General features: G+C 51.1%; 1 protein-coding gene across 2 annotated transcripts in view; it reads right to left on the reverse strand.

The window, feature by feature from the left end:
• Positions 1-12,156, reverse strand: part of LOC147096438 (complement factor B-like) — a 78,271-nt gene that overhangs the window by 38,495 nt on the left and 27,620 nt on the right. For both annotated transcript variants that reach the window (XM_085975211.1, XM_085975212.1), the window contains 4 exons: positions 11,487-11,625; positions 8,783-8,929; positions 4,251-4,340; positions 2,167-2,301 (listed from right to left, as the gene is read on the reverse strand). In XM_085975211.1, coding sequence (XP_085831337.1) covers positions 2,167-2,301; positions 4,251-4,340; positions 8,783-8,929; positions 11,487-11,625 — 511 coding nt within the window. The remainder of the gene's footprint in view (positions 1-2,166; positions 2,302-4,250; positions 4,341-8,782; positions 8,930-11,486; positions 11,626-12,156) is intronic.

A 12,156-nucleotide genomic window follows, 5' to 3' on the forward strand; every position in this document is an offset into this window, starting at 1 on the left:
AGTTTCTCCTCATCTCAGTTTTGAAAGGGCAGCCCCTTATTCTAAGATTATGCCCCCTAGTTCTAGTCTCACCCATCAGTGGAAACATCCTCACCGCATCCACCCGATCAAGCCCCCTCACAATCTTATATGTTTCGATAAGATCGCCTCTCATTCTTCTGAATTCCAATGAGTAGAGGCCCAACCTACTCAACCTTTCCTCATAAGTCAACCCCCTCATCTTCGGAATAGACGTTCCTCTTAAATACAAACACTTAACGTCTTTGTGCTTCACTCATGTCTGCACTGTTTATACACAGGCATTAACAACAACTTGCTGTTATATAGAGCCCTTAACGTAGTAAAACATCCCAAGGTGTTTCACAGGAGCGTTATCAGACAAAATGTGACTCTAAGTCACATGAAGAGATAGTAGGACAGGTGACCAAAAGCTTGGTCAAAGAGGTAGGATTTAAGGAGCACCTTAAAGGAGGGCGGAGAGGTTTAGGGGGGGAATTCCAAAGCTTAGGGCCCAGGCAGCTGAAGGCACGGCCGCCAATGGAGGGGGCGAGGGAAATTGGGGCTGTGCAAGAGGGCAGAATTGGAGGAGCGCAGAGATAGGGAGGGCTGTAGGGCTGAGGAGGTTATAGAGACAGGGAGGGTTGTAGGGCTGGAGGAGGTTAGAGGTAGGGAGGGTTGCAGGACTGGAGGAGGTTACCAAGATAGGGAGGGTTGTAGGGCTGGAGGAGGTTACAGAGATAGGAAGGGTTGTAGGACTGGAGGAGGTTACAGAGATAGGGAGGGTTGTAGGACTGGAGGAGGTTACCGAGATAGGGAGGATTGTAGGGCTGGAGGAGGTTACAGAGATAGGGAGGATACAGAGTTATGGGGAGAGAGCAGGGCAGTGGGACTAGTTTGGGATTGATACAGGGCTATGGGGAGAGAGCGGGGATGTGGGAATAGTTTAGGATTGATACAGGGCTATGGGGAGAGCGCGGGGCAGTGAGAATAGTTTGGGATTGATGCAAGGCCATGGAGAGAGAGCAGGGCAGTGGGATTAGTTTGGGATTGATACAGGGTTATGGGGAGAGTGTGGGGCTGTGGGAATAGTTTGGGATTGATACAGGGCTATGGGGAGAGAGCGGGGCAGTGGGATTAGTTTGGGGATTGATACAGGGCTATGGGGAGAGATCGGGGCAGTGAGAATAGTTTGGGCATTGATACAGGGCTATGGGGAGAGAGCGGGCAGTGTGATTAGTTTGGGGATTGATACAGGGCTATGGGGAGAGAGCGGGCAGTGTGATTAGTTTGGGGATTGATACAGGGCTATGGGGAGAGAGCGAGGCAGTGTGATTAGTTTGGGATTGATGCAAGGCCATGGAGAGAGAGCAGGGCAGTGGGATTAGTTTGGGATTGATACAGGGTTATGGGAGAGTGCGGGGCTGTGGGAATAGTTTGGGGATTGATACAGGGCTATGGGGAGAGATCGGGGCAGTGAGAATAGTTTGGGGATTGATACAGGGCTATGGGGAGAGATCGGGGCAGTGAGAATAGTTTGGGGATTGATACAGGACTATGGGGAGAGAGCTGGGCAGTGGGAATCGTTTGGGATTGTTGTAGCAAAGAGCCAGTACAGTCTGAGTGAGCTGGACAGACTCTGTACTGTAAACATCGATGGTGCTATCACAATTTTACTAAGATGGCTGTACCCTAGAAAGGACTTGGCGATTTTAGCAGACAGACACTTAACACGTGACGCTCCTTTGCCTGCTAGTTCAACGCAACCATCAGTCCGTTAACGTTCAGCGGTCAGGACCATCCCTCAGCCGTGTGTCGAGCCATCATCTACTATCAGCAGCAGTCGTTTCAACAAGAATAGCAACTCGCATTGACATAGCGCCTTTAAGATCGGGAAATGCCCCCAGATGCTGTCCAGAGACGTAATGACGCAAAAATGGGCTCCAACCCAAAGATGGAGATAGATACGAGGAGGGGTGAACAAGGTGGGTCTTAAAGGAAGAGACGGAGATGGAGAGATGGAGAGGTTTAGGGAGAGAATTCCAGAGCTTAGGAAGAGCCCAGGCGGCTGAAGACACGGCATGTTTATTGCTTCCCCATGGACATGTGGGTCGACGCGGTGAACTGTTGCTTCCTGATCAAACTGTGACGCAACCAAACTTTTCTTACCCAGCATTGCGTTGAATACATCCGTTAGGTCTTCCTTCTCCAAGAAAAACACATGTTTCTCGTTATTCTTTTGGGAGGCGATTGAGTTGATCTCCGCTTTGTCAATGTCACCTCCAAGTCCAAACACATAGACATCTGCAAGAGAATGGGCAATTCCTGAGCAAGGTTGTGTAAAACAGGCACCAAGAAGAGGTCTCCCATTGCAACTGCAGAGGACGACGAATGCAGTGAGGTCTGTGTAGACAAGCCTCGCTCACTAACTTCGTTACTGAACCCAAATCATTTCGGAATGTTGTTCTCAGTGTTACAGAAGCAGTGTTTCATGCAGCTGGCTTTCTGAGCGATAAGGGAAACTGAACTTCTTAGGGAGTCGGCCATTTCTATCTTTGCCCTAAACACCTTATCTCCCTTTGGAATGTCTGCTTGCCCCAAAAGCTGACATTGTTTATTATAATAAGCTTCTCTCAAGAATTAATGAAGCATTGGTTAGGTATAGCAGCATGGGGACGGGAAGATAAGCCTGGTATGACCTCGCTCGCAGAGATTAGATGGAGCCTGGTACGACCTTGCTCACAGAAGCTAGATGTCTAAGAACTTTGTGTTATGCTTAATGTCAAAGAACACCTCAGGGCGGCTCCCGACATTGAGTGACTAATCACTCAACCAATAAGCGAATAACTATAGTGACGTTGTCTGTATGTGTACGCCCACTTTTGTAACCGGTGGGCGTCGCTTACTTAAAGGTATATAAAATGCTTGTATGCTGTATTTCTTTAGAGAGCCAGGTGTGAGTCTGGGGAGGCTCCCTCCTCTCCCTTGTGCACAAGGCCTTCCGGCCGTTTTCTAATAAACTTTAACTTTGTCAGCAGTTCCGTCTCGCCGTCTGGTTTTGCTCCGAAAATTCGAATCTTATAAACAGGTAACAAGAAGAGGTCTCCCATTGCAAGTGCAGAGGACGACGAATGCAGTGAGGTCTGTGTAGACAAGCCTCGCTCACTAACTTCAACAGAAAAGAAAGAAAGACTTGCATTTCTATGGTGCCTTTCACAAACCCCAGGACGCCCCAAAGGCTTCACAGCCAATGAAGTACTTTTTTTTAAAATGTAGTCACTGTTGTAATGTCAGAAACGCAGCAGCCAATTTGCACACAGCAAACAGGTAATGACCAGATAATCTGTGTTTTTTAAGTGATGTAGATTGAGGGATAAATATTGGCCAGGACACCAGAGAGAACTCCCCCTGCTCTTCTTCGAAATAGTGCCATGGGATCTTTTATGTCCACCTGAGAGAGCCTTGGTTTAATGTCGCATCTGAAAGAAGGCACCTGTGACAGTGCAGCACTCCCTCAGCACTGTACTGGGAGTGTCTAGATTTTGGTGCTCAAGTCCCTGGATTGGGACTTAAACCCACAACCTTCTGATTCAGAGGCAAGAGTGCTACCCACTGAGCCACAGCTCACACTGAGAAAAGATCTCCTATTACAAGTGTAGAGGACACCTAATGCAGTGAGGTCTGTGTGGACAAGCCTCGCTCACTCACTGCAACAGAAAGTAAAATCGAGTGGCTGATCCATTTCCCGGCCGCGGGTCAGGTTAAAATTGCCCTCTATGACTCTAGTCGCAGTAGGAACCTGTTGTCGGACCTTGGCTCTCTTCTCTTGGACAATGGAGAGGGGCAGTGGGAGGACTCTCGGGCCGATTAACAGTCTGACAGGCTGTGATGTGAATGCTCCCTCCGTGGCCTTGACCATCTTTATCCCAGCCAATAGCGGGGAGGGGTTAGTCCTGTAGGGCGGGAGGGTTTCATGAAGCGGGGGGAGGGGTTGGCCACCCACACCCACCAGACGCGAGTATCCCACCGGATGCCAACCCGGAATCCGAGGTGGAGTTAGAGTTGTAATGACTCTTGCTCTCGAGTTCCTCTGCCCGCTCTCTTACCGTCTCGGGTGACTTTAAATAGATTAAGGTCTCCGTTAAAACAAGGGACAGAGGGAGTTCAGGGCGATGCCCCTCCCGCCCCCCTAATCTCACCCTCCGCCATTCCTGGGCTCTCGCCGGATGTGCAACTGTCAAAGTGCCTTTTACCTAGATAATCTTCCCGAGAAATCCTGATATTCAAGAACATCCGAATGCGATCCATCAACGGTTTGGGGTTTCCTCCCATGTTGGCTCTCCCTGCAAAATAGAGAAACATCCTAAGTTTCCCCTTGTTCAAATAAAATAAACGAACAGCAGACTGCTTTCAACCCTGATCTTAACGCTTGCTCCCATTCTCTCTGGGGCAGTCGGTACTGGGAGTGGAGGAGGTGTGGGCTGCTGCTTGGGTTCTCTTTATTTGTTCCTGGGATGTGGGCGTCGCTGGCAATGCCAGCATTTATTGCCCACCCCTAATTTCCCTTGAGGAGGTGGTGGTGAGCCGCCTTCTTGAACCAATGCAGTCCGTGTGGTGAAGGTACTCCCACAGTGCTGTTCGGGAGGGAGTTCCAGGATTTTGACCCAGTGACGATGAAAGATCGGCGATATATTTCCAAGTCAGGATGGTGTGTGACTTGGAGGGGATCTTGGAGGTGGTGGTGTTCCCATGCGCCTGCTGCCCTTGTCCTTCTAGGTGGTAGAGGTCGCGGGTTTGGGAGGTGCTGCCGAAGAAGCCTTGGCGAGTTGCTGCGGTGCATCTTGTAGATGGCACACACTGCAGCCACGGTACGCCGGTGGAGGAGGGAGTGAATGTTTAAGGTGGCGGATGGGGTGCCAATCAAGCGGGCTGCTTTGTCCTGGATGGTGTCGAGCTTCTTGAGTGTTGTTGGAGCTGCACTCATCCAGGCAAGTGGAGAGTATTCCATCACACTCCTGACTTGTGCCTTGTAGATGGCGGAAAGGCTTTGGGGAGTCAGCAGGTGAGCCACTCGCCGCAGAATCCTCAGCCTCTGACCTGCTCTTGTTGCCACAGCATTTATGTGGCTGGTCCAGTTAAGTTTCTGGTTAATAGTGAACCCCCAGAATGTTGATGGTGGGGGAATTCAGCGATGGTAATGCCGTTGAATGTCAAGGGGTGTGGAATCCTCCATCGGTACATGGCCAGTGTAGTGGCCCGTACCCCTGGGGTCTGTAATGATCAATAACATGTCATTCTATAAAGGACTATGCTGTATGATGGGATCCAGCTGCCAGCAGTTTTTTGAGAGTGCATTGACTACATTGAGAGTTATGGCATGAAGAGTGAAGGAAACACTGAAACCCTCTCCAAGCAAAGATCGCAAGGAGACCTCGATCTATACAAGAGCAGATCGATGACAATGCCGCAACTGCATCTTGTCATTCACCGCCAGAACAATCTCATGAAGACACATCAGACTTACCCGTGTTGAGAAGATCCACACGTGAAGTAAAAAAGCCTGATAGACTTAATCTTTGAGTACAATGTAAAGCTTTGAAAATGTGTTGACTGTTTTGAAAATGTTTATGTTTATAGAGCACTAACAAAAGTGTTACTGATATTATCTTTATTGTTTTCTTGAAAGTTGATTGATATTGATTTTGTTAAACCTCAAAGAAAGGAGGATGTACTGATCAATAACATGTCATTCTATAGTGGACACTAGGTGGAGCTGTAGAGCTGTGTAGAGCTGTATATAAGACTACACTACCCAGCTGTATGTATATTAAGACTACATTACCCATGAGGCACTAGGCTACCCACAAGGCAGTAGTCAAGATGGAAGCCTCTAGAAAGAAGCTGTAGAAGTCCTCATGTACTGAAGTTCTCATATACTAATAAAGTGACTAGCTAAGAAGCTAGCTGTGTTCTTAATGAAAACTACTGGTTATTAATGAACATAAGAGGGTCCACCTACCTTTCTTCCACCACATTCCCGGGCCACGGCCATGACAGACCACTCCGCTTTGCAACATTTTCCATGCTGTCCCCTTCTGCTATTCTGCTGTCATAATTCACGACTCCTCTGGTCCTTCCTCTGTTTCTTTACTTGCCCCGTTGCCCCCCACCCCCCGGCCTTGCAGCATGAAGCCTTTTGTCATTTAATCACTCCTGCCCCCCACCCTGTTACAGACCTTTCCCACTTGGTTACTTCCTGCCTCCTCATCTTTCCTTGGATCGACTTGCTGAAAAACTGTTAATCTCCAGCTCTGACAAAAGAACCTCGACCCGAAACGTTAACACTGTTTCTCTCTCCACAGATGCTGCCTGGTCTCTTTTGTTTTTATTTTACCGTCTATCATGGTCCACTTATACGCTCCCTCAGTACAGCCCCTCCGACAGTGCAGCGCTCCCTCAGTACTGCCCCTCCGACAGTGCAGCGCTCCTTCAGTACTGCCCCTCCGACAGTGCGGCGCTCCTTCAGTACTGCCCCTCCGACAGTGCGGCACTCCTTCAGTACTGCCCCTCTGACAGTGCGGCCCCTCTGGCAGTGCAGCACTCCCTCAGTACTGCCCCTCTGGCAGTGCAGCGCTCCCTCAGTACTGCCCCTCCGACAGTGCGGCACTCCTTCAGCACTGCCCCTCCGACAGTGCGGCGCTCCTTCAGTACTGCCCCTCCGACAGTGCAGTGCTCCCTCAGTACTGCCCCTCTGGCAGTGCAGCTCTCCCTCAGTACTGCCCCTCCGACAGTGCGGCGCTCCTTCAGTACTGCCCCTCCGACAGTGCGGCACTCCTTCAGTACTGCCCCTCCAACAGTGCGGCGCTCCTTCAATACTGCCCCTCCGACAGTGCGGCCCCTCTGGCAGTGCAGCTCTCCCTCAGTACTGCCCCTCTGGCAGTGCAGCGCTCCCTCAGTACTGCCCCTCTGACAGTGCGGCGCTCCCTCAGTACAGCCCCTTTGACAGTGCGGCGCTCCTTCAGTACTGCCCCTCTGACAGCGCAGCACTCCCTCAGTACTGCCCCTCCGACAGTGCGGCGCTCCCTCAGTACTGCCCCTCCGACAGTGCAGCATTTCCTCAGTACTGCCCCTCCGACAGTGCGGCGCTCCCTCAGTACTGCCCCTCTAACAGTGCGGCACTCCCTCAGTACTGCCCCTCCGACAGTGCGGCATTTCCTCAGTACTGCCCCTCCGACAGTGATGCGCTCCCTCAGTGCTGCCCCTCCGACAGTGCGGCACTCCCTCAGTGCTGCCCCTCCAACAGTGCAGCACTCCCTCAGTACTGCCCCTCCAACAGTGCAGCGCTCCCTCAGTACTGACCCTCCGACAGTGCGGCGCTCCCTCAGTACTGCCCCTCCGACATTGCGGCGCTCCCTCAGTACTGCCCCTCCGACAGTGCGGCATTTCCTCAGTACTGCCCCTCCGACAGTGTGGCGCTCCCTCAGTACTGCCCCTCCGACAGTGCGGCGCTCCCTCAGTACTGACCCTCCGACAGTGCAGCGCTCCCTCAGTACTGCACTGGGAGTGTCCGTCTTGATTTTGTGCTCAAGTCTCTGGAGTGGGTCTTGATTCCATGACCTTCTGACTCAGAGCTAAGAGTGCGACACACTGAGCCACAGCTGACACCTTGAAGAGAAGGGTTTTTAGGTTTTGGGGAAGAAAGCGTCGGAGAAAGAGCTAGGAGATGGTGTGACAATGTCTTACTTCAATAAGTGAGGATGTGGGGAAGAGTGTGTTGGTCAGTTTATTGGCGATCAGGTGGGATGCAATAACCTTAGTGTTGGAGAGAGTGGATGGAGGTTCAAGGATAGAAGGTTGACTTTCGGTCCTTGTACGTGAAACACAAAAAGTTAGCATGCAGGTACAGCAAGTAATCAGGAAGGCAAATGGAATGTTGGCCTTTATTTCAAGGGGGTTGGAGTATAAAAGCAGGGAAGTCCTGCTACAACAGTACAGGGCGCTGGTGAGACCACACCTGGAGTACTGCGTACAGTCTCCTTATTTAAGGAGGGATATTCTTGCATTGGAGGCAGTTCAGAGAAGGTTCACGAGGTTGATTCTGGAGATAAAGTGGTTGACTTATGAAGAAAGGTTGAGCAGGTTGGGCTTATACTCATTGGAGTCTAGAAGAATGAGAGATGATCTTATTGAAATATATAAGATAGTGAGGGGGCTCGACACGGTAGATGCAGAGAGGATGTTTCCCCTCGTGGGGGTAATCTAGATCTTGGGACCATAGTTTCAGGATAAGGGGGCACCGATTTAATACTGAGATGAGGAGGAATTTCTTCTCTCAGAGGGTCGTAAATCTGTGGAATTCTCTTCCCCAGAGAGCTGTGGGGGCTGGGTCATTGAATATATTTAAAATGGAGATAGACAGATTGTTGAACAATAAGGGAGTGATGGGTTATGGGGAGCGGGCAGGGAACTGGACCTGAGCCCAAGATCAGATCAGCCATGATCTCATTGAATGGCGGAGCAGGCTCGAGGGGCCGAGTGGCCGACTCCTGCTCCTAATTCTGATGTTCTTTTATGTTTCAGAGGTCACAGCCTCGGCTTGTTTCAAGAGTACAAGACAGGTTCTCCCAGCTTGAGGAGCAGAACTCAAGGCTTGGGCAGAGAGCGGCTCGGCCCGCATTAAGAGTTGGTGAGGAAAGGTTGGCGGAGGCAGTTTTAGCAAACGGGGGGGGCGGCGGGGGGACGTGGGAGGTGGAAGGAGGCCAGTGAGCGAAGCGCAACGTCTTACCGTCGGTAAAGAGCATGATCACATGGCGCACCTCGTTCCAATCCGGCAGCTTATCCTTCATTGCTGCTTTCTGAAAACTCATCATCTCGAAAATAGTTTTCAAAGCTCCGGTCATGTTTGTCCCTGTATTGCTGTCAGTTTTGAAATCTAAGGAATAGATCGAAAGAGTCAATTGGACGTCGCGTCCGCCCTGCAGCCGCACTAAAAGCCAACCAATGAAGTGACACAAGATGCAACGGAGGGGCCATTATTTTAAACTCAGCTGGTTGATGCAGGGGCTCGCTGAATCGCACACTCCAGGATGGTCCCAGCCTCGAGCCTGGCCTGATCTCATAGAAACATAGAAGATAGGAGCAGGAGTAGGCCATTCGGCCCCTCGAGCCTGCTCCGCCATTCAATGAGATCATGGCTGATCATCCAAATTCAGTACCCTGTCCCTGCTTTCTCCCCATATCCCTTGATCTCTTTAGCCTTAAGAAATATATCTAACTCCTTCTTGAATATATTTAATGAATTGGCCTCAACTGCCTTCTGTGGTAGAGAATTCCACAGGTTCACCACTCTCTGGGTGAAGAAATTCCTCCTCATCTCTGTCCTAAATGGCTTACCCCTTATCCTTAGACTGTGGCCTAGAAATTCATTAAGGCGCTGCCAGCTTTGCGCCCAGTTAACGCCTAAAGAGTGACTTTGCGCCAGAAATGAGTTTGCGCAGATATTCAGCGCAGCGGTATTGGCGGCGGTAGCCGTTAGCGCTGCGCCGGCACCGATGATGTCATCGGTGTGCGCAGTGCCCCGGTTCCGCCCCGAAACCGGCCCGATCCCCATAGTTAGTTGCGGCCGCCTCCTCCGAAGCGGCCGCAAACAGCGACCAGAAAACAGGGCCGTCCTGCTGCCTTAGTGGGGCGCTTTAAAGTGGAAGGTGCGGCCGGCCGCTTTTTCGGCGGCCACCTGCCCGTACCTCCTTCCCCGGCCTCCTCCACCGCCCCCCCCGCGGCATTGCCGGCTGCTTTCCGCGAGCCCGGCACTTCTCCGTGGTGCCGGGCTCATTTGCCGGCACTATCCAGCGGCGATCTCCCCGTTGCAGGCAGCTCCCCCTTAAGAGAAGGAGGAGGCCTGCAGTACCGCAGCCTGCCGCTCCGCAGCGGGTGGTGCAGCGGCGCCAAGAGCGCTGATATTCAGTGTCAGCGCCCCAAGCGGAGGCGGGCACACCCTGGTATAATGCCCGGTTCCGAATTGGGGCACTAACAATGAATATCTGATGATCGCTATAGGCTTCCTGCCCAGCGCTAACTTTTGGGCGCTAGCCAGCTGGCGGGGCCATAGTAAATTTCTAGGCCCGTGAGTTTAGAAGAATGAGAGGGGATCTCATTGAAACTTATAAAATTCTAACAGGACTAGACGCACATATACCAGAAACGCTGTTTACGGAGGTCACGGTCCATCATCAAAGGCCCTACCCACCCCAGCCACAGTCTGTTCGCCCTCCTGCCATCTGGGAGATGCTACAGATGCATTCGCACCCGAACGACCAGATTTAGGAACAGCTTCTTTCCCGGGGCTGTCATCCTACTGAACTCCACAAATAAACTCTAAAGCCTGCACATCTGCCAATGCACTTTATTATGGTTATGTTTATGTTAATGTATTACAAGCCAAATGAATGTTGAATGTTTAAATGTCTTAATCTAAATGTACACTCTCGGGAGCCGCAAGCCTACATTTCGTTGGACTGCACTTGTGCACTAACAATGACAATAAAGTTCATTATGATTATGATTATGATGTTCCCGATGGTCGGGGAGTCCAGAACCAGGGGTCACAGTCTAAGGATAAGGGGTAAGCCATTTAGGACAGAGATGAGGAGTTAGACAGGGTAGATGCAGGGAGGATGTTTCCCCTCGTGGGGGAATCTAGAACTAGGGGGCTGTGATGAAATATGTCATTCATCAGACTCTGTAGTTAACTGTATATATTGTATTGCCTGCTCCGGTGTTTGTACCTTGTATTGTGTATAGGGCACCGCCCACTTTGTGTGTCGGCTCCGCCCCTACCTGGCCCTACTTAAGACAAGTCCAGGCTTGTCCTGCAGTAGAACAGCAGCACGCCAGGTGAAGCTAGGTGCAGCCACCGGTATCTTTTCTTTGCTAATAAAAGCCTTGTTTTATTCTGTTAACTTCGAGTCTTGAAGTTATTGAGGCACGTCAGGGGCATAGTTTCAGAATAAGGGGGCACCTTTTTAAAACGGAAACGAGGAGGAATTTCTTCTCTCAGAGGGTCGTGAATCTTTGGAATTCTCTTCCCCAGAGCGCTCTGGAGGCTGGGTCATTGAATAAATTTAAGGTGGAGATAGACAGATTGTTAAACGGTAAGGGAGTCGAGGATTATGGGGAGCGGGCAGGGAAGTGGAGTCGAGGCCAAGATCTGACCAGCCATGATCTTATTGAATGTCGGAGCAGGCTCGAGGGGCCGAATGGCCTACTCCTGCTCCTACGTCTTATGTTCTCTTGTTCCTATGTTGAAGAACGTCTTCTTTGGGAAATGTCCGGGGAGGTGGGCTGTACTGAACAACCTTCAGGAGAAGAGAGAAGACTTGGGAGAGAGGAGGGAGGAACAAAATATTAAACAAAAAACAACACACATATAGCAGATGGCTTTGGCTGAATATTTGATATCCTGCAATAAATGATGGAAAATATTCATTTACCTTCGTATTTAAGCTCAGACAGTGAGTCAGCAACAGAGTATGAGACGCTCGATAAGTAATCAGCGATATTGACAATCGTTCTGGACCGCGAGCCAAACGTGATCACTCCGTACCTCACACCAACATCAAAGCGGCTGATCTGAGGCGATAGGAAGAGTATTGGTAGAGGAAATGGATTTCCCAACATTCAGTCAGCTGCGAAAACCGTCAACCCTTCGAAACCTACAACACTACAGGAGCACGGGAATGCTTGGAGTGTGAAATGGCCATTCGGCCCATCAACTCAATTCCCGCCCCACAACCACTCCATCACGGATCTCTCCCCTCCCGAATCTCACTGCTCGCTCCCCAATTCCCAGGCCAATCACCCTTGGGATGTCCCAAACCCTCTCACAGGGCAGTGACTGCTGTTTTATCGGCAAACACGACAGTCCAACTGGGCTGATGTCCCACTCCAGAGACTTGAGTCCATAATCCAGGCCGACATTCCCAGTGCGGTACTGAGGGAGCGCCGCACTGTCGGAGGGGCAGTACTGAGGGGTGGCCACACTGTCGGAGGGGCAGTACTGAGGGAGCGCCACACTGTCGGAGGGTCATTACTGAGGGAGCGCCTCACTGTCGGAGGGTCATTACTGAGGGAGCGCCTCACTGTCGGAGGGGCAGTACTGAG

The sequence above is a fragment of the Somniosus microcephalus genome, unplaced genomic scaffold, assembly GCF_052327205.1.
Source record: "Somniosus microcephalus isolate GS21.2 unplaced genomic scaffold, FLI_Smic_1.0 unresolved_chr1, whole genome shotgun sequence".
In the NCBI taxonomy this organism is placed as follows: domain Eukaryota; kingdom Metazoa; phylum Chordata; class Chondrichthyes; order Squaliformes; family Somniosidae; genus Somniosus; species Somniosus microcephalus.